The sequence below is a fragment of the Neolamprologus multifasciatus genome, chromosome 5, assembly GCF_963576455.1.
Source record: "Neolamprologus multifasciatus chromosome 5, fNeoMul1.2, whole genome shotgun sequence".
In the NCBI taxonomy this organism is placed as follows: domain Eukaryota; kingdom Metazoa; phylum Chordata; class Actinopteri; order Cichliformes; family Cichlidae; genus Neolamprologus; species Neolamprologus multifasciatus.
In genome coordinates this window covers 33817274-33840243 of record NC_140443.1, presented here as the reverse complement: position 1 = coordinate 33840243, position 22970 = coordinate 33817274, and the positions used below count along the sequence as shown (strand labels likewise).

Genomic DNA, 22970 nt, shown 5'->3' with positions numbered 1-22970 from the left:
TGATTCTACTTTAAAAGTAGAATGGGAGGGAGAGCCTTCAGTTTTCAGGCCCCTCTTCTGTGGAACCAGCTTCCAGTTTGGATTCAGGAGACAGACACTATCTCTACTTTTAAGATTAGGCTTAAAACTTTCCTTTTTGCTAAAGCATATAGTTAGGGCTGGACCAGGTGACCCTGAATCCTCCCTTAGTTATGCTGCAATAGATGTAGGCTGCCGGGGGATTCCCATGATGCATTGAGTTTTTCCTTTCCAGTCACCTTTCTCACTCACTATGTATTAACTGACCTCTCTGTATTGAATCGTATCTGTTATTAATCTCTGTCTCTCTTCCACAGCATGTCTTTATCCTGTCTTCCTTCTCTCACCCCAACCGGTCGCAGCAGATGGCCCCGCCCCTCCCTGAGCCTGGTTCTGCCGGAGGTTTCTTCCTGTTAAAAGGGAGTTTTTCCTTCCCACTGTCGCCAAAGTGCTTGCTCATAGGGGGTCATATGATTGTTGGGCTTTTCTCTGTATCTATGAAGCGCCTTGAGGCGACATTTGTTGTGATTTGGCGCTATATAAATAAAATTGAATTGAAATTGAATTGAATTGAAAACTCTGAAACTTTAAGAATGAACCTTAATAAACTCTCAAATATTAAGAATTAAATGTCTTGCCCAAAGGTATTTTGGCATGCAGACTGAAACAGCCAGGGATCAAACCACCAACCTTCTAATTAACAGATGACCGGCGCTGTCTCCTGAGCTACAGCCACCTCAGGTCACTCCTGAATGAAGTGTGAGAAGCTTCTTACCTGTGCTAAGGAGACAACAAACTGGACTTTTGTTCTGTGATCCGGTCGTCTTTTCAGCCTGTGATGACTGTTGCACCATGTCCTTTGCTGGTATTTGTGGTGGTCGGTCCACTAGAGTCAAAAACCAAACTTTGCCATGTAATTTCAGAACACTTCATGCTTTCATCTGTTGACAAGCTATACGGAGATGGATTTTAGCTTTCAGAAGGACTTTACCAAATGATTTTCTGGCCATATTCCCACTGGCCAACACATGAACTCCACATGTTGAAAAAAAAGACAAGAACCACCCAACCTCAAACTACAGATGAGCTGAAGACCGCTATCAAAGCAACCTAGGCTTTAATAACACCTCAGCAGTCCCACAAGCTAATGACCTCCATCGATACAGTCAGTGTTTAAATGAGCATACTTTTCAGATATTTCTGTAAATACTTTTCTGCTTGACCTTGGAAAATATTCTAATAATCTGAGATAATGGATTACCGATTTTGATAAGCCGCACGCTACGAAAGAGGTAACTATGGAAGGTGTTGGGATACTGAGTCGTTTTACCACAGGTAACCATTTTAATGCATTTATCCATTTACATATAAATGGTATGTTGAACATGGTACACTTAAGCTCCCCAGCCTCCCTCAGGAGTCTTCTGAAGGTCTACCAGACGTGGGAATCGTCCTTACAGCACCACTTAGTACCCTTTCAAATGACATACGGCAAAACCAATTTTAAATTTTTAGAATAAAAGAACCGTTAAGTCAAATATGTGTAACATATAGTGTATATAAGACATTGAATTGAAAGATAAGATCTTTTGTCTGTGAAGGTTCTCAGTCATCCAGGTCACCGTAGTCAAAGGATAAAGGACACTCTTTCGAGGATGCCAATGTTCACATTTTGGACAGAGAGGACAGATGGTTTGAAAGAGGAGTGAAAGAAGCATCTATGTCCACTGTGAGCGACCATCTTTGAACAGAGGCGGTGGTTTACGACACCAACTCTCTGCCATCTATAATCCAGTTTTGAGATCCCTCCCCAGACGCCTTAACGCCCACTCACATCCTGGGCCATCTGACCTCAGGAATTCGCATGATAAGGTGGGGCCAGGTTTCACAACGAGCTCACCCGAAACTCTGGCTGATTGGGACCCACACCCAGTTCCACACCTTGGCTCAGGCGATTAGAGGATCATCAGGGGGTCCTTTTGTCCCTCTATGGGGGGAAACTCCCACTAGGTTTAAATCTGGGACTCTCCACCATTTGACCTTAGAACTAAAGAAGCTTCTCAGATGAGAGGTGAAACGTCTTCAAGTAACTTAAAGAAGTCCAGATGCTTTTCTTTGCAAGCTCCTTTGAATAAGATCTTTTGGTATCTGACACTTTATTGTTGTCTGGTGTGGCTGTAGCTCAAGAGGTCATCTACTAAACAGAAGCTTGCATCCATCAGTGTGTAAATGTTGGATATACTACTTATAAGTACTTAAGCATAGGGAAGAAAAGCACTTGGGTGAATGAGACATGATGTATAAAGTGCTTGGATTGTTCAGGTAGAATAGCAAACTGCTATATAAGAACTTGATTACCATCTATTTTATTGTAGGATCTTTACCTTATGATATGAAGTGCTTGAGGTGACTGTTGTTGTGATTTGGTTCTATATAAGTGAAAGTGAATTGAAACTCTTTGCTCGTAACATCTACCAGTTCAAAAGTGAAACACTTCAGAGAAAGGCCTGCAGTCTGGCCCCATCCAAAACCACTTTTGATGACTGATAATCTCCATTAGTGACTCACTTTACATGCACACACAGGATTGACTGTATTGGGTATTGATGTGTGAGGAAGAGTTCATATAAGAAGAATTACAGTAGGAGAAACCAATAATAAAAGATCTCTAACCGACTGCATCTTACACCGTGTGTCTTTATTTTCCACCACCGAACGAGTCCTATTATAAGAGTCCATTTACATTCATACTGAAGAGGTCGTATTTAATCAACGCACAGTTTAATGTGCTCAAAGAGATGATTGTGTACACTCTAATCATCCATTGAGCTGTTTGTTGATCATCAGGCTGTAAAAGTAGGGTGCAAATAATTATTCAGCATTTCCATGACGCAGGAGTGTGATTGTGAACCCTCCACCCTGGGGGAACGTGAAGCAGTGTCAGCTTCTCCTGAAGTATTTCTCCCTTTGCTGTATCCTCTGGGTTGCAGTGCGTCACGAGTCTCCGGTCTTCGGCTTCTCTTTCATGTCTGTGCATTGAGACAAATCTGAGAAGTAAAAGAGTTGGTTACTAAAGGAAAACAGGAGAAAAAAAAGACATCCACAGGCTGACGCGTCACATCGGATGCGATATTGTCAAGCTGAAAAAAATCTATGAAAAAAGGAGGTTTGATTGTTGGTTTGCTAGCTGTGAGCGCAGATAGAAACGAGTCCAGGCAGCAACCTCCAGGGCAGGAAATGTGACTGAAGCACAAGTGCCAAAATTGCAGTTCCTCTAATGGCCACTTGAGGCTGCCTTTTTTTATTTTCAGATGGCATCACCGGTGTTTTGGCAAACCATTTAGTCTTTCTCCATGTATTTACCTGTGTGCTGGCTTCTGTGGATATTCTGGATATAGAGGAGCAGCAGGAACAGGCAAAAGCCGATAAGGGACGCTACTGTACCGCACAGCAGGAAGGAGTAGCTGCCCTGACTGTGGATCACCTGCAGGAGCCACACACAGAAACACACATTGAGTTCCAAATCGCAAAGATCTCAGCGGTCAACCCTGGGAAGCAATGGAGCCACCAAGCAACGTTAGCGAGGCGCTTTAGCCGAATTCATTCAGACGCAGCAGGCTACAGTCACTGCACAAATGCTCAGTAGTGACCTGAAAGCCTGTTCCCCAGTGAGGGGACATGCACTATTATATTACAGTTATTTAAATGTTTCAGAAAGAAACGAGAAATTCATATAAAACACTGAATGTAAAAGCATTTTGTGAAAGTGAATACTTTATAAGAATGTTCAGGAAGACAGAAGAGTCTCGAATCCCTTCTTACCGATCCAACAAGCAGCTGAAGCAGCATCTCCCCCGTGCTGGCACTCGTTACCAGCACTGTTGTGGCACAGCCTGTAACACACGATAAGCACACAGGAATAATCTACAGCTATGGGACAAAAGCTGCACGCTGTAAAAGTGTACATGAGGCAATTAATTTAAAAAATCAATGCTTATTATTAAGTTATAATAATTAATAATCAAACAAATGAACAAATGTGTTAGATTATGATCATGTGTGTGTTACATGGAGAACAGGGTTTCTGTTTATATTAAACACTTGATGTAAAATATATCGAGAAATTTAAATTAATTTGAATATTACAATAAAAACTGGATGACATAAAAATTGTAAAAATAAAAGTATAAATGAATCAGTAAGATCTGATCATTAAGAACTAATAATAAATCATACTTGAAGACAAACATGTATATTTAAACAATCTTTGTCTGTTTTGGGAGAAATTATTACACTCAAGTGCAGGAATGTGGGGAAAAACCCTCAACTGTGTAGAAACAGTTATTTATGATGCATGTTATAAACAGAACATCAATATTTTATTTTTACATGTAAACATGCTGCATGGATCCACATTTTTATGTGATAGTTTTAATTTCATGTATTATAAATCTCTCCTTCTGCTGCCTTCGTGGCATGAAATTCAAAGTGAGCACATATTTTCATGCCCACAGTTTGTTTCCGTTTTACACTTTCACTGTTAACTTTTCTGTAACTGAGTGTCATCAGGATTACAATATATATCTGGTTTACAATATATAAGATTACTTATGCAGCAAACGCAGTATGCACCCTGGTGCAGTGAAAAAGTATTCGTCCTCTTTCTGACCGTTGTTTTCTTTTTCTACAAATCCTAACAAAGACAGAAATATTACAAATGAAAACACTTCAGTGAGCAAACTGTATGAACGATGACCTTAACTGTTCTTTACATGTTTGTCTGCATCCCTGTGTGACCTGAATAAGCCACGAGTGCGCTCTTATTTTGATAGGAGTCATTTTTTCCTTCTGTGAAGGTTCACCGCTGTTCAACATTATATCCATTTTTGGAAATTAGCTCTCTCAAAGTCATAGAGAAGACCTTTCTAGACTGATTTTGTTTCTCTTCTTGAGATTCTTTACATTTTGGCACGAAGTGTTGCTTTATGAGAACTTCACTTGGTCAGATTCTAGTTTTTATTTTTTGATTCAACAGGTCTGGCAGTAATCAGGCCAGAGTATGGCAAAACAAACTGAATTTAATTTCATAAGCCACTCTCTGTTGGGGAGGTTACTTTTTTATACCGGCCCAGGTAGGGTTGGGAAATGAAATCGTCGGGTTATCTTAGCCTAATATTAACAATGACTGTTTGATGGCTGTACTCCTGCGAGGCACTGACGATGTGTGTGTGTACCTTTGTATTCTAATATGTCCTCTGTGAAGGCTAACACAGAGGGGAACACACTGCTGATGCACAGGCCCAACACACAGGTGCCAATGAACAGAAACACAGAGCTGGTGTAGAAGATTAACAGCAGGCACTGAACCAGTATGACTCCCACCTGAGACACACACACACACACACACACACACACACACACACACACACACATTAAATATACATAAACAGAAAGAACAGAGAGGTAATGCACAATGATGGGAATGTACACATGCTGTTGTAAAGTGGAAACAACAGGCGACTGGATTTGAAAGCTTAGACCAACACTGGAAAGTCCTGCTAAAGGTTAAAAGGGAACTAAGTGCTGCCAAAACCCAGCAAAGAACCAAAGTCGGCTTCAGTCTAACACATGACCAGCTGAGATATTCAACACATCACAGAGAGCCTGTTGTGACGAACAATTAGAAAAAGCAAAAATAACTAGAAACCATTAGAGGTTAAAACCTGTAAACACGATCATTTAAAATCACATCGGGCTCCAGGAAACTGTAGAAAATTTGTTTTTTTGCATTTCATACAATCTTGTTTTCACACTTCATAAATCATAAAGTGTGAAAACAAAATTAATAAAGACAAAATAAACAACAGTAACACTGTTTGCATGAGAAAGGCAAACTTTATGTTCAGGCTAACCCTGCAGAAAACTGATAATAACAATCCTTATTTATACGTTTGTAATGATCTGCTTGTCCACAGAGACACTACAATGCCGAAACTGAGAGGAATGAACCAGGTTAGCTCAGACACACTGTGTGTACCCACTCAGACAACAATCCTCTTCTCAGTGGCTTGCATTCCCACCCTGTTCAAATATTTGGTTTGAACTGTCGTAAGACAAACGTCTTATAGCTTTCAGAGGAATAAAGCCTGACCCCTGATGGTCACCTCTGCTTTTCCTGCCCTGTGATATCTGTGTTCGTGCAGGTTTGTCCTTCAGACACGTGTCCATACCAGACTGACGATGAGCAGCTTGGGTGCCGTGTATCTGTAGGACAAGTACATTGAAGCCAGTCTCCCCACGGTGATCGCGGCCCAGAATATGCTGTCCAGACAGCCTGCCATCTTGTGTCCCATCAGCAGAGGAGGGGAGACGGCGTAGGTGTAGACGAAGCCAGCATAAGAGCCCTGCAGGACAAGAAACCCGGCCGGAGGTCAGTTAGATCAGGCCCAGGAACAAACTTTGTCGCTCACTTTTTTTTCCCTGTCCTCATTGGTAACATATAAGCAGATCAAATAAGGCACCATAATATCTGAGCCTTGTTCTTGAAGCTTTATATTGGCTGTTTACACTGGATTCACAGACAGCCTTCAGCAGGTCACTCTAATAATGACGTTTCTTAATGAAACTCAGTGTAAAGGTGCTCTTCTTTGTATGATTTCTTACCACATTTATAGAAGCAATATCCCTTCCCAGGATATTGCTTCTATAAATATAACACGGGTGCAATATAATATATAACACAGTGTAATAAACAGTCATGATGTCACAAGTGTAAACTTTCTATTTTAACGGTGACGGTACATCGATGTACTGCTCTGTGTTACTCCTAAGCAGAGTCTTAGTCGATTAGATCAGCGGTCCCCAACCCCCGGGCCTCGGACCGGTACCGGTCCGTGAGTCGTTTGGTACCGGGCCTCGAGAGTTGAGGCTCAGGTGTGAAATGTGTAGTTTTCAGGGTTTTTATTGGTTTTCAGCGTTATTTTGTTATCGTTTTTATCATTAACTCGGTTTTCCTGGGTCTTTTCACGTGTGTTAAGAATAAATCTTCTTTTTTTCTGTACCGGTACTAGTTTTATTTTGTTGTATTTATCCGCGACACCTTAAAGGCCGGTCCATGAAAATATTGTCGGCCATATCGGTCCGTGGCGCAAAAAAGGTTGGGGACCGCTGCATTAGATGATGTTTTAATACAGCAAAGCCAAAACCACTGAAGCTCTCACATATCACGATCCTGCTTTGTTGTTTCTTGTGTAAAAGGTTATTCTTGGATTGTTCCCATTTTACTTACCTACAGCTATCAAACAAGGACCAGTTCAGGGATCTTTTCCTCCTGCCTGGAAACGCCATCTTTAACATCCACGCCAGTATATCCACCATGTCTCCTCTGCACATGTCAAGCTACTTCAGCCTTCCCTCAACTGTTTCTTCAAACAGAATTTCTCAAACAGTACCTCAGTTTCTCTGGCCATCCTATCATATGCTTTCTCTAGATCCACAAAAACACATTGTATACTTCTCCATCAACACTCTGAGTCTAAAACAGAAAACATTGCATCTGTAATGCTCTTTCTTTCCATGGAGCCATTCTGCTGCTCACTGATTGTCACTAGATTGGGGTCCACTGCCCTCTCTCCTACACATCTCCATACCTCCACAGGTTTTTAACAATCGCCTTTTTACTCTTCATCATTTTGAAGCTAACTGCAGTCCTAAATGGCTTTAATCATTGGACTTGCTTCCCACACACCATCAGACTGTTTAACTCCTCACTGGAGGGGAGAGGGAGGAGAAACAGGGGGACAAGGGAGGGCGGGAACAACTGAGCTGTAGGTGCTTTTCTACACTGTGCAATATTTGCAATATTTGTTTTTTGTTTTTGTTTTGTCTTTTTTTCTTATATTCGACTGTGCAATAATCACTGTGCAATATACTCACTCAAATGAGCAATCCTATTTATCCATATTGTATATTCTGTATCTATATATGTGTATATATGGCGTATTTATGCTTATATCCTTACTCTCATTCCCCTTAATGTATCTGTAACATCCAACTTCTTTCGGTGCTTTGCTACTGGAAACTGAATTTCCCGGAGGAACCCACCCGAGGGATTAATAAAGTTTCATCTAATCTAATCTAAGTGTAAAAAGTTCATGTGTAATTGTGCGTGGTGTTAGCTGGAAGCCTTACTATAATCCCATCTGTGATAAAGAGGATAGCTCCTCCGAGAGCGTGGATGATGAAGAAAGTAGCGGGGCGATCCCGGAGTTTGGCAGGGTTACAGCAGCTAAAAACACTCCCATGTCCTGGGGAGACAGTCACACTCAGAGGTCTGCACTTTCATCTCAGCAAAGTTGTCACACGGACACACAAACACGTGTGCACTACCTTGGTCCGTGTCCCCCGTGGGGCTCCTGTTGGAGTCTGCATCAAGCAGACGTGGACTGCTTCTGGAGCAAGGCAGCAATCGCTCATGGGACATCAATGCGAGCACTGCCGCTGGGACAGGGAGCTGTCAAAACACACAAACACACAGACACACAATGGGAACGTTGTTCACCAAATGAAGAGGTAACACTTCAATTCAATTCAATTCAATTCAATTTTATTTATATAGCGCCAAATCACAACAAAAGTCACCTCAAGGCGCTGTTTGTATGTTTGTGTTTGTGAGAACCCAGATAAACTGTAAACAAGAGGTCTAGGCAACTCTGAGGAGCAGCAATGCTATCTGGAAATGTCATTATATCATTAACTTCCCTTTGAGCCATTTTCATGTGAAATTGTTCAGCACTACTTGGAAAATCTAGTCATGGGATACATCAGTGATTTCATTATGGGGAAGAAAACTTCGCTAAAATCAGTGCAGATTGTTTTGTTTCTTCGCCGCCAGAACCCGAGCTAATTACTCGACCAATAATAATAATAATGTATTGGATTTATATAGCGCTTTTCAAGGCACCCAAAGCGCTTTACAATTCCACTATTCATTCACTCTCACATTCACACACTGGTGGAGGCAGCTACAGTTGTAGCAACAACTGCCCTGGGGCAGACTGACAGAGGCGAGGCTGCCATATCGCGCCATCGGCACCTCTGGCCATCACCAGTAGGCGGTAGGTGAAGTGTCTTGCCCAAGGACACAACGACCAGGACAGAGAGCCCGGCGATCGAACCGGTGACCTTCCGGTTACAGATACGCTTCCCAACCTTGGCAAGCTAAACATTTAACTTAGGTACAAACTTACACACAAATTCAGTGTTTAAGAGAAAGCTGATTATATTTCTTACATTGTTCTAATGATTTACTGGTAGTAGTTCAACTTAAAACTTTAATTTGACGTATTTTACTTGATGAATGATCATTTGGACCAAAGAGCTGTTAAAAATATTAAAACTATATAAGAACTGAAGAAGCTTCTCGGATGAGAGGTGAAATCAATCATTGGTCAAAGCTGTTATGATGACGTTTCACCCCAATTTAACAGCATTATGGTAGCAGTTAAAACTTATGAGAAAGGAGACCCCTTGGACATAAATCAGCGTGACGAGAACTACTGATTAAAAAAAAATCATCCGAGGTGAATTTTTTTATTCTAGTCTGACCCCAGTCCCATCCGCTAACATGGAGGAGGCGGGGTTTATGACCTATACTGCAGTCAGACACCAGAGGGCGATAGAGACACTTTGGCTTCATTTTTGGGGAGCTATTAGGTCGTCCATGTTTTCAACAGTCACTGGGTGAAAGGAACCAAGGAAATCCCAAAAGTTGATTCTGTTCATCTGGACGTAGCGTTTTCAGTGGGAGAAACGTTTCGTCACTCATCCAGGTGACTTCTTCAGTCTCAGCTGACTGCAGGTTTCCCCAACCTTATAAACAGTACATGTGCATAATCACTGGCTTAATGATCAAGGAACTGACCTCCCAATATGTTCACGGACTTGCTGGGATGCATGCTATCATAATAATAATAATAATAATAATAATAATAATAATAATAATAATAATAATAATAATAATAATAATAATAATACATTTTATTTGAGGGCGCCTTTCAAAAACCCAAGGTCACCTTATAAAAGAGCAAAATTAATAAAAGGAGCAATAGTCATAAAATAAGCTGCAAAACAGAACTTGACAACAAATAAAATCAGCACTAAAGCGAATAAGCCAGTTTGAACAGATATGTTTGAGCTGTGACTTAAATACAGGAAGAGAGTTCCCGAGCCGGGAGCAGAGCGACTGAAGGCTCTGTTCCCCATGGTGATAAGACGTGCGGACAGAACAGTAAGATTAATAGCAGATGAGGATCTGAGAGGGCGGGAAACAGTGGTGATATGAAGCAGGTCACACAAACAGGAAAGAGCAGATTTATGGATACACTTGTATGCGAGAAGTAAGATTTTAAAGTTTATCCTGGCCTCTATGGGCAACCAGTGAAGCTGCTGAGGAATTGGGGTAATATGAGCTCTTGACGCAGTGCAAGTTATGATCCAAGCTGCAGAAATTTAAAGAAGTTGGAGTTTATGAAGAGACCTTTTAGGAAGAGGGAATTGCAGTAATCAATATGGGACGGAGTCGGTTAATATCACATGTGGAAGTATGCAGACCGGGTTATGTAATTAATGTGAGACTGGAATGAAAGAGTATTATCAAGTATGACACCCAAACTCTTAACCTGAGGGAAGGGAAGGGTAGGAGAATTTTCAATGTTAATGGAAAAACTGTGGGATTTGGTTAAGATAGATGCTGTAGCAACGAGTAAAGCTTCTGTTTTATTACTGTTTGGTTTAAGAAAATTGGAGGAGAACCAGGATCTAATCTCGATAAGACAGTTTGAGAGGGAGGTAGGTGGGAGGGATGAATTGGGTTTAGAAGAGATGTAGAGCTGGGTGTCATCGGCATAACAGTAAAGATTTATATTATATTTTCAAAATACATGACCAAGAGGGAGCATGTAAAGAATGAATAAAAGAGGCCCTAATACTGAACCCTGGGGCACACCAGCAGAAACAGGATAGAGACTTGAGTGTGATTTAATGCAGCTTAACTTTCTTTTGGTCATCTTACTCACCAGCTTGTTTGTTTGCTGTACATTTTATACATCTCTCCGTACAATTTTTCTATACATATTCTGTACATTGTTACCTGTATATACGAACTTTGGTTGCTTATGTTTATAGGACCACCATGTGTCTTCCTTTTATATTTTATTTTCCCTTACCGTAAGAGCTCTGTAACACCGAAATTTCTAATCCGTGGGATAATAAAGGTTTATTCTATTCTATTCTTAAATTGGATAAACTGAGTGCGGTCTGAAAGATATGAGGCAAAGCAAGCAAGGGGGGTATAAGTAATGCAAATGGATGCTAACCAGTTCAGGAGGATATTGTGAGAAATGGTATCAAACGCCGCACTAAGATCAAGAAGGATGAGGATGGATAGGAGACCAGAATCAGCTGCCATCAGAAGGTCATCGCCAAAGTGCTTGCTCATAGGGGGTCATATGATTGTTGGGTTTTTCTCTGTATCTATAAAGTGCCTTGAGGTGACTTTTGTTGTGATTTGGCGCTATATAAATAAAATTGAATTGAATTGAATTGAATTAATCCCTAACAAAGAAGTTTCTGTGCTATGATTGGGGCAGAAACCAGATTGAAATTGTTCATAAAGATTATGGTCACTGAGGTTTAAGTGAAGCTGGGAGGCGACAACTTTTTCAAGAATTTTAAAAGGGGAGATCTGATATAGGGCAAAGATTATCAAAGTTATTGGGGTCTGCACCAGGCTTTTTGAGAGTTGGAATAACAGAAGCATTTTTCAGAGATGAAGGAACGATTCCAGTGTTCAGGGAGAAATGGATAATACTGGTTGATTAGATGCATCAGTTATGGAGGGAAGAGTAAAGCTTGAAAATAACTGACAGGAAGACAGCGGGGGAAACAGGAAGTCCACTTCAGAGTCGTAAGCTCCTACAGAGTTAAGTTGACGGTGAATATCTGAGTGAAAAAAGAGATAAGAGAATTACAAAAGTCAGCAGAATACATGTGGGAGGGAAATGTGTCTGGAGGTTTTGTAATTTTACTGAACAACGAAAAGAGAGACCTGGAGTTACGTCTGTGAAGGTTCTCAGTCATCCAGGTCATTGTAATCAAAGGAGCTGGCAAAGAAAAGCGTCTGGACTTCTTTAAGTTGCTTGAAGACGTTTCATCATTCATCCGTGAAGCTTCTTCAGTTCTAAGGTCAAATGGTGGAGAGTCCCAGATTTAAACCTAGTGGGAGTTTCCCCCCACAGAGGGACAAAAGGACCCCCTGATGATCCTCTAATCGCCTGAGCCAAGGTGTGAAACTGGGTGTGGGTCCCAATCAGCCAGAGTTTCGGGTGAGCTCGTTGTGAAACCTGGCCCCACCTTATCATGCGAATTCCTGAGGTCAGATGGCCCAGGATGTGAGTGGGCGTTAAGGCGTCTGGGGAGGGATCTCAAAACTGGATTATAGATGGCAGAGAGTTGGTGTCGTAAACCACCGCCTCTGTTCAAAGATGGTCGCTCACAGTGGACATAGATGGCTTCTTTCACTCCTCTTTCAAACCTCTCTGTCCAAAATGTGAACATTGGCATCCTCGAAAGAGTGACCTTTGTCCTTAAGATGCAGATGGACAGCTGAGTCTTGTCCTCTGTCCACATTTTGGACAGAGAGGACAGATGGTTTGAAAGAGGCTGATTGGGACCCACACCCAGTTTCACACCTTGGCTCAGGCGATTAGAGGATCACCAGGGGGTCCTTTTGTCCCTCTGTGGGGGGAAACTCCCACTAGGTTTAAATCTGGGACTCTCCACCATTTGACCTTAGAACTGAAGAAGCTTCTCGGATGAGAGGTGAAACGTCTTCAAGCAACTTAAAGAAGTCCAGACGCTTTTCTTTGCAAGCTCCTTTGAAGACCAGGAGTTACTTTCATTAGAACTGATTAAACCAGATTTGGATTTGGCTGAAACAATGCAGTCCTTATAGAACAAAACATGATCATTATACATTTCTTTATGTATAGTAAGTCCGGTTTTCTTGAATCAAGCAAAGGGAATTCATTAATTTGCCTTAATTGTTAGCATGTTTGACTACTCTACTAACAATGAGGCAAACCCGTCAAACAGGCTCTTTGTTCATTCAGAACCACACCTGACTAGTGTTCTATTCATAAGAGGATCCTATTCACAACACACAACTTCATAGATTAACTTTAAAGATCATGTATTATGTAACTATGTGTTTGCATTATTCACATCATGTACAGTACCATGGGAAAGTATGTGCCCCTTCATGACTTTTTTTTTTTTTTTGCATATTCATCACATGTGGTCAAAAGTCTGGACACGCCTTCTCATTTAATTCTTTATTTTTACTACTTTCTACATTGTAGATACAAAATGAAGACATCAAATATATGAAGCAAGATATATGGAAGTATGTAGCAAAGAAAAAAATTGATCAGTAACACTATGTATTATATTTTAAGATTGTTAAAGATTGCTTTGTTGACAGTGCTCCAAACCGTTGGCCTTCTCTCCGTGACATCATGATGTAGTCACCTGAAATGGTTATCACAACAGGTGTGCCCTGTCATGGTTCATTTCTGGAATTTCAAGCTTTCTTAATGGGGTTGGGAGCATCAGTTCTATTGTCTAGAAGTCAGGTTGGTGCACAGCTGACAACCCTATTTGACAACTGTTAGAATTCATATTATGGCAAGAACCAATCAGCTAAGTAAAGAGAAACGACAGTCCGTCATTACTGTTAGGTCAGTCTGGAAATGTTCTAAAACTGAATGCGTCCCGAAGTGCAGTCGCAAAAACCATCAAGTGCTACGAGGAAACGGGCTCACTGAGGTCCGCCCCAGGAAAGGAAGACGAAGAGTCAGCTCTGCTGCTGAGGATAAATTCATCCAAGTCACCAGCCTCAAAAAGTTCAGAGGAGACTGTGAATCAGGCCTTTATGGTCAAATAGCTGCTAAGAAACCACTACTAAGGAAAAGCAACAAGCAGAAGAGATTTGTTTGGGTCAAGAAACACAAGGAGTGGACATTAGACCAGTGGAAATCTGTGCTTTCGTCTGATAAGTCCAAATTTGAGATCTTTGTTTCAACCCACTGTCTCTTTGTGCGACGCAGAAAAGGTAAACGGATGGTCTCCACATGCATGGATCCCACTGTGAAGCATGGAGGAGGAGTGACGGTGTGGGGGTGCTTCACTGGTGACACTGTTGGAGTTTTATTCAAAACTGAAGCCACACTGAACCAGCATGGCTACCACAGCATCCTGCAGCGACATGCCATTCTATCCAGTTTGCATTTAGTTGGACCATCATTTATTTTTCAACAGGACCAGATCAGACCAGATGGCCTCCACAGTCACCTGACCTAAACCCAATAGAGATGTTTGGGATGAGATGGACCACAGAGTGAAGGCAAACAGGCCAACAAGTGCTCAGCATCTCTGGGAACTCCTTCAAGACTGTTGGAAAAAAAAAAAAAATCATTTCAGGCAGTGGCGGTCCTAGCCGGTTTGGCGCCCTGGGCGAACACTCCCTCTGCCCCCCCCCCCCCCCCCCCCCAAAAAAAAAATCATCTAATTTTAAATTTTAAATTGTTATTGATCCCTTTATCCCTAGTCCTAAAGTGTATATTTATTTTCTTACTCTTCTTATATACATTGTTTGTTTACTTGCACTGCGTAACTGGAGCCTCGTCGTCTCGTCTCTCTATATACTGGACTGTAGCGGAGATGACAATAAAGTTTACTTTGACTTCAGCAGCGAGCAGGCGCACCGCGGGCTCTCGCGCTCACTTTTCGTGTATAGAATTTCAAAAAAAACATCGGTGCAGATTATAAGTCTGTATCATAATGTCTGGTGTTTTCGTGTTTGTTGGTTTGTTTTTATTTTGTTTTATTTTGCGAGTTGGCTATTAGATGCTGCTCCAGCCGGTCAGAGAATCCCCGCCGCCCCGCCCTCTCCTCTCTGTGCCGCTAAGCAGCAGGCGCACCTCGCAAACGAAGGGCGCCCTTACTCCCAGCAAATGGGCGTTGGAAAACCGATCGTGCCTGTGCCATTCCCAATATGCGCTGGCATGACGCCGGGGCAGCATGAGTACGAGCATTTTTTAAATTATTTTTTTGCCGATGCCCCCACCACGATGCCGCCCCGGGCAACCGCCCGTATCTAAAACCGCTACTGATTTCAGGTGATGACCTCATGAAGCTCATCGAGAGTCTGCAAAGCAGCAACCAAAGCAAAGGGTGGCCCTACGTGAAAAAGTAATGGCTTCTTAAACCTAATAACTGGTGGCGCCACAGACACGCTGGACAGTTTTCAAGCATTAACAGCTGTTTAACGACAGCCGTTAATGTTTAAGGACGTTTCAAGACATCAGTCAAATCTAAGTCTGGATTTTGACTAGGTCACTGTCATTCATAGGTGTGTTAAATTATTTTGAACCATTACCCAAGAGCACTTGAGTTTTAGGAGATGGAGGGATGGCCGGACAGTTTCCTTCAGGATGCTCTGTTAGAGAGCAGAATTCATGGTTCCACCAATTACAGCAAGTCATCAAGCAGCAAAGCAGGCCTAGACCACCACCATGTTTGCCTGCTGGTATGATGTTCTTTTTATGAAATGCTGTGTTAGTTTTACACCAGATATGATGGAAAGTTCAGCTTTTATCTCTGTAAGAGAAATTGACCTTCTTTCCAAAAAATGTATTTAATCATGACTAAAAAACTATGTTGTATTTTCTCGGGTTATCATTGCCTAATATTTACATTGGTTTGATAATCCGAAACATTTAAGTGTGAAAAATACACAAAAATTAAGAAATCAAGGATGATCACATTGAACTCACATTGATAAGAGCCATGATCCAGAAAGCATACGACACCCTGGTGACGACAACCCCGTCGGTATACAGATGAAAGTGAGAGGTGGTGTGCAGTGCTGCTCCGTGGCCAGCGAGGGTGCTGCGGAGATGCTGTAGGTTCCTGGGAGAGGATGAGTTTGTGGTCAAGTTAGCTCCCAGCACACAGCTGTCCTCAGCCAGGAAGGGATCGGCCACCAGGGGACTGACCAGCGCCCCAAGGCCTGTGAAGAAATGCAAGGCCTGGCAAGAGACACGAACAGCAGCCTCCGTTATTCAAATTAAGAGGATCTAGCAGTCTAGGAGTCAGAACTTTCAAGATTAAAAAAAGTTTTGTTTTTACTTTTTAAAATATTGCACCATCCTCCAGCCCTGCATGTACTTATTCATTTATTTTAGCTGGCATTGTACTATCAGCCAGATCTGTACAGTTAATACAATTTTAAACTCAATCACAATTTTGGTTTCCAACAATCATATGAGCATGATCAAGCGATATTTAAAAAGCATGCTCTGTTGACCAAATCACCCGCTGACCAATTATCACAGCTGTTCCCTGAACCACACAGCTTGAAGTTTCTTGGAATAGTCTGGACAAATGCACGGCATCAGAGACAAGACGGAATTACATAATGTAGCATAATGTAGCACAATGTAAAGGTGAAATGAAGTGAAAGTGTCCTTCTGAATTCATTTTGTGCTACATTTTGGTGTGTTTTGTTTTTCTTACATGCATTTTCTACTTTTCTTCTAAGAGATGCTCAGCTCAATCATGAAGAGATGTTATATTTGTGCTAAGATTTATACAGACGTTGAGATGTGAAAGCAGTATTCAATTTATATGACAGTGCAATAAAAAGACACTTTGTCTCTAAAGCCTTTTAACAATCACTACAAATAAAAGTCATTTCAAGACTGAACAAAATAATTGCGATAATCATTCTTGCCGTAATCGTGCAGGCTTAGTGCGGTGTGTCAAGGGCAGCGTGATAAGGGGTCATTTGCAATGACAAGCAAACAGGATTTTCACCTGACTGTGCAGGCGCCTGGTTTCTGCCACTCTCCTTTTAACCTAGTTTGGCCTCCTAATGAGCCCAATGAAAGGAATCCAAACAGTAAACAAATGAGTAACCTATAAAAGCCATGAAAATCCAGACACAAAACCATGTGACTGTTAGACTAAATAAAAATGCTCATTAAGGCACCATTATTCTCAGTTACTCCCCTTACTTTTTTCAACAAGGCTATGTCAAAGAGTGATTTTCTTTTTTTTTCCCCAAATTGACCCGCAGCAGCTTTTTAACTGCACCGACACAAACACACAGACACATCAACATCTTAGTGACCTGCAGGAAGATGGCAGAGTCCTTCTGGTACAGCTTCACTAGCTGCAGGTTGGCGATGGTGTCGATCACGCCCATGGCTTTGCCAGCCAGCCCCATGGCGATGGACAGCAGTATGACGTGGTGACATAGTGGTATGACGGCAAACACCAGCGAGATGATGAGGGTGCAGGAGAAGAGGGCTAAGAGCGAGGACTTAAGGCTAAAAAAAAAAGAGGGAGCAGAGGATGGAATACACATCCACACATGATAGAGTTTTGTTTGAATAAATAAACTTCTTATGCTCTACTAACCTAAAACTAAAGGAAAATACCAACAATAATCCTCCGCCTACATTCACACCTACTTACTGCTGCAGTAAAGTCATCTTGATGGTCTGCCGCTTAAAACTTATTTACCTAGCCAAAATTATCACAGCCACCCCCCCAAACACACACGCACAGCTTCAGTAAACCTACATCTTATCTTCACCTTACATTCCCCTTCTTCTCAGATAATCCTGTTAGCTACAGGGACATTCACAAAAACCACCAGAGCAGCAAAAATAATGAATCACACCTGCTGAGTTTGTAAAGGCTTCCACTTTAAATGATATAAATGTACTGTTTAAGGCTTCCAAAGTGCACACAAACACATCCAGGATTAGCTTTTGGGAAATGAATTCAGCTACGCAGGTGTGCAAGATGAGCAGCAAACACAATAAAGATAAAGGAGCTTTCTCAACAGTGATAATGAAAAAACAGTGTAGGTGCACTAAAAGATACTGGTTAAAAAAAAACAAATGTCCAAGAAACACGATTGGCTGTTTAACCTCTTAACAGCCACCTGACTTTGCTTAAGCCACATGCCAAACAGGCCCGTTTTCAGAAGCTGAAGCTGGATCACAGCTGAACACTTCAAAGTCCTGAACCATTTTGTCTTTGTGGCAGGGTGCATTATTCTGCTGAAAGAGGCCACAGCCATCAGGAAAACCCCATGAATACACCCATGAAACGTGGTGGGCGTGGTCCTCGACAATGCTTAGCTAGGTGGTACATGTACAAGTAAACTCCGCATGGATGGCAGGACCCAAGGTTTCCCAGCAGAACATTGACATTACCTTTCTAGCGGCTTGACTTCTTTCTACAGTGCATCCTGGTGCCTGGGTTAGGGTTATGTAAGCATTCGGCAGTGGCCAGGGGTTAGCTCTTCTCTTGTATCTGACCACATAGGCCAACCACTAACATGCATCACTGAGACTTGGCCAACCATGACTCAGTCTCTGGTTCACCACTGTTTCTTCCTTGGACTCCCTTTCATAGAGACTGGGAAAACCCACAAGAGCTACAGTTTTGGAGATGCTCTGACCCAGTCATTTAGGCATATCAATTTGACCTTATGCGTGCCTATTTTTCCAACTGCTTTTTGCAATGTGCCAAAATTCTTGTGGATTATTTAAACACACAGTACTGTAGGTCATTAACTATAGCACGAAAGCTTTTGTAAAGTGCTTCAAGTTTGTTAAATCTATAAGTGAACTATGCACTTCAAACCCTTCAAACTGATGAAAGTTCAACACCTAACAGCATATTGGCAAGTAACAGTAACAGGGGAGAACACAGCAATGTACATAATGACATTGCTTATTAATTATGTTGTTTGTTTGTATGAATGCGGCAGCATTATGTCCTCTCTGTTCGTAATGGATGGTCCGGTGTGTCTTTGGTAAAGGAGCGAAGAAAAAAAAGCACCTTTCCTCAGTATTAAGAGAATTCGATATGATAGGTACCAGGCTGAAACTGTGCTGCGAAAAAGTATTTACCCACTTCCTAGTTTCTGTTTTTCCTCTTTTTCCTCACGTTTCAGATCACGAAACAAATTTAATTATTTTAAAAATAACCCAAGTAAATTATTAAATATTATTTTATATTAATAGTTCCCTCCTTATTCAATCATAAATTAACTGATTAACTACATTTTTTGGAAAGCTAATCTCTGGTTCAACAGCCACACAATCCTGAGTACTGCCAGACCTGCTCACTGAAGTATCACTGAAGTAGAAAATGTATGTATTAAGTGAAGTAAGCTGAAAGATCTCTAAAAGCAACACATCATTGCACAAAGAAACATCAAGAACAACTCATCCAGGATGTCTCAAAAGTCTCACTTGTCTCAGTTAAGGTCAGTTTTGATGGTTTAACAATAAGAAAGAGACTGGGCTCCCATGGGAACGTTCCAAGGTTCCAAAGGTTTTTTCCCATTAACCAAAAAACCCCAACATTCAGTGAAAGGAACTCCTAATGCTTCAGCACACCAAGACATTTTGAGCAAAACAGTTTGTGGGAACAGTTTGGAGATGGCTCCTTCCTGTTCAAACATGACTGTGCACCACTGCACAAAGCAAGGTCCATAAAGACACGGACGAGTTAGTTTGATGTGGAAGAACTTAACTGGCCTGCACAGAGTCCTCAAATCAACCTGACAGAACACGTTTGGGATGAGTTAGAGAATCAGTGTCTGACCGCGGCAGTATGATTCTGGAAAAATGGTCAGAAATTCCCATAAAAACTAAACCTTGGTGAAGCTGTTATAGCTGCAAACAGCGGCTGACATCACATTAAGCTCTGTGGATTAAGAATGGGATGTCACAGACGAGTGAATGCGTTTGGCATTATACTGTATGTCCATTGTGTCCCAACACATGTAGATTTCCATTTCACACAATCTGTCATTCCTGCTCAGTGGCTGGACATTTCAAACAGAGATGTGAACCAAAACTCTGTCATTTGCATGGCATAGATGTGCCAGTCAAATACAACATTCAGTCCAACTGTCACAGGTGAAAGTCTAGCTGCAGTCAGAAAATTATTTCAACACTATTGTTAATCAGGAACAAAACATTTCATTCTGAGCCGTCCATCAAAACCACAATATTTTGCAAACTCTCAACTTCAGTCACTAAAAAGAAAAGAAAAAAATCCCATTTGGTGTAATAATTCATCTGCTCAGTTATTTTATCTGTGCATTCATAAACCTGAACTCTCGTTTCAATGTAACTTTATTCTGTTTTAGGGCCAAAAATCAAGCTTTAAAGGTAGCAGAGATATCAGCAAAGGCATGTCTTTGCTACCCACAGGGTTAGTTACTGTATATGGCTGTACTCTGTGAAACTCTAAACCACTGTCCTGCTCAAATGTGAGAACCAGTTATTCTGCCAGAGCAAGAACGCTGATATCACTGCAGCTAAGTCCTGTAATTAGAAGACGCAGGTGAATTAGAGGACATAAGTGACATAACTAACTTAAACTTAACAGGTAAAACTCGTCCTTTTTTCCTTATTTAAAAACTTTTAACTTTTTTTAGCTGCTTTCATGGTTAAGTGGCTCCCTAAAACTTAAGCTAAAGATCCAAACATGCCACGCCATCCACTGTGGCACCACCTTGTGAATAAGTGTATTTTCAACATGTAACAGAAGGCTAATAAGACATATTAACTAGTTTGACAATTGTGGTTTTAGTATCTAGAAAGGTTCCTGCAGGCAGTTGTGCTTGTAGTGCACTCGCAGAAACCCTGATAACAGACCCACCTGAGAGAGTAGCCTCTCCTATAACCACTGACCACTTCAGCTTTGCAGCCAGCAGTTTATTCATATCATGCTTTCAGTACAAACCAGGTTCTTTTAGGAAATGTGTGGAACTGCGCATAGATTGAAAACAGTTCATAGTAACTCCCTTTGCCGCACAGCTGGGACCTGTAAAGGTGAAGTATATGATCCTTTGTTTATTATAAAGTTCATCACTGACATGTAAACTATGTTATCATACACACTCCTTGGGTTCACATGGACCCTGTTAGAAACCGTCCCAGTGGGCTTGTGTCTAACCCATCACACATACAGAGTGAGAGAGGATTCACCGTCAGCTTTCACAGCTGAGCTCTGATAACAAACACAAGTCAAAGCATTGATGGCAGAGGACGCACTGGATGAAACAGTGAGCGGTGAGGTGTTTTACATGTGAAGCCAGACACTCGGTGTTCACTAACCAGACTCACGTTTTCTTAAACAGTCCTCCCACGCTGCTGCCCACCAGCACAAAGAACTGCTGAGAGACAAACACCCAGGTGATCTGCTGCAGGGTCGACTGGGTCTGACACCTCAGGTCCAGGATTGTGGGTCCCAGGAAGGCGATGCACAGGCCGAAGCTGAAGAACACGCTCCAGTAGGTGAGAGTCTGAGGCCAGTGGCGCTTAAACAGCAACCAGATCCGCTCGTCTAGCAGCAGCATCGTTAACACGTCTGAGCAGACGGAAGTCCTGAGAGGCCTCACAGCTGCCAGCTGCTCATATCTACAGAGCCGGCTCCTTCACACTGAGCTGAACACACAAAGTAAACAGAGTGCGGGCACTCAGCCGGGGCGTCCTCCACTGCTGTGCCAGCTTGTAGTGGAAATCACGTTGATTGGCTGTCGAAAGCACCGCCCTCGTGATATTGACCGATCTGATCCGTTTTGTCTCATCCGAGATCCGTTTTCTGTGAGGTCACAAACGTCTAAAAGTTGTTGTGGTCCTTCCTGAAGGGTGGACGGAATTCTCATGTGACTATCGTTACAGGAGGCTGTGCAGGCCTGTAGGATTCAAAGCATTCTTCAAAAACAAACCATACATAATGCAGATGATGACATTAAATGGCGTATAGAACTGGAAGAAGAAACAAATCATAGTTAATCCATTTGCAGAGGTGTGGACTCGAGTCACATGACTTGGAATTAATTTTATGACTTTAGACTTGACTTGGACTTTTACACCAATGACCTGGGACTTGAATTGGACTTGAACCGGTTTACTTGAAAAGACTTGATATTTCACCCCAAATCTAAAATTTAACACGCATATTATATAGAAAGTGTGCACCATTAATTCAATTCATTCATTCATTTATTTAAACCTATGTGTGCGTGAGCTGTAGCACAGCCAATCAAATTAACCAGATTTTTTTTTTTAAGAAAAAAAAACGCTCAAAAATGCTGCGAGGAGTTATTTTTTTCAGGTACATAAACTATGAAGTAGTCAACAAAAAAACGAAATGCAATATGCAAAACATGCAAGTAGAAAATGACAGACAGATGGAACAACTTCAACTTTGTCTGACAGTTGAAGTTGCATAAAGAACAGTAGGTTCTCTTTTGCTACGATGAGATAGCTGACTTCATCTAACTAGCAAATGTCTTCCAGGCTACGTTGATGATACTGTTTGGTTTTAATGTGTATAATATTTTTGTCATGCTATTTTAAAGCCAGTGTTGTGCCAAAAAGTGATTGTCTGCCAAAAAGTGATTGCTTGTATTTAAACTGCTATAAGTAACTTGTTGGCCTATAATATGTGAAACACATGTCAAATGCATCCCTCATGGATGACACAAAGTCATATTGAGCCACAAACAACATTCGTGTAACAAGGTAGAAGCCGCAATCAGTTTTTGGCAGTGACTTTTATATAACCTTTATTTATGCAGTTAAAAAAATCTCATTAACATTAAAAATGTATTTTGTCAGAGTAAGCTGGCCAAGAGGACAGCAGAAATGGCAGCAAATATGACAATAGTTCTGTAAAAATATTTTAAACGAGGATAAAGGACCGGATTGGTTATAATGTAAGTACAATAACACAGAGCTCTAAAGATACTTGAAAAAACAGATAATTTTTTAATTCTATATATAACCCCT

The 22970-nt window shown here is 41.5% G+C and overlaps 2 protein-coding genes and 1 long non-coding RNA gene across 3 annotated transcripts in view; all 3 read right to left on the bottom strand.

Moving 5' to 3' along the window:
- LOC146519166 (uncharacterized) overlaps window positions 1-22970 on the bottom strand; it is a 246573-nt gene that overhangs the window by 33577 nt on the left and 190026 nt on the right. The window lies entirely within an intron of this gene.
- cdk18 (cyclin dependent kinase 18) overlaps window positions 1-22970 on the bottom strand; it is a 637630-nt gene that overhangs the window by 534964 nt on the left and 79696 nt on the right. The gene's annotated exons all lie outside the window — the stretch shown is intronic.
- slc60a1a (solute carrier family 60 member 1a) lies at window positions 2414-21901 on the bottom strand. The gene is made up of 10 exons (XM_085160683.1): window positions 21300-21901; window positions 17270-17468; window positions 15912-16166; window positions 8407-8530; window positions 8209-8324; window positions 6249-6422; window positions 5253-5400; window positions 3841-3911; window positions 3382-3502; window positions 2414-3065 (listed from the first exon to the last, which is right to left on the bottom strand). Exons 1-10 carry the CDS (start codon window positions 21530-21532, stop codon window positions 3013-3015), a joined length of 1494 nt encoding a protein of 497 aa, XP_085016809.1. The 5' UTR covers window positions 21533-21901; the 3' UTR covers window positions 2414-3012.

Excerpts from the sequence above, each read along its gene's own strand:
- slc60a1a (XM_085160683.1), bottom strand. The coding sequence starts at position 21,532 with ATGCTGCTGCTAGACGAGCGGATCTGGTTGCTGTTTAAGCGCCACTGG. Across the intron at positions 16,167-17,269 it reads ACTCTGCCATCTTCCTGCAG|GCCTTGCATTTCTTCACAGG; the intron begins GTCACTAAGATG and ends GTCTCTTGCCAG. Across the intron at positions 3,503-3,840 it reads TTCAGCTGCTTGTTGGATCG|GTGATCCACAGTCAGGGCAG; the intron begins GTAAGAAGGGAT and ends TGGCTCCTGCAG.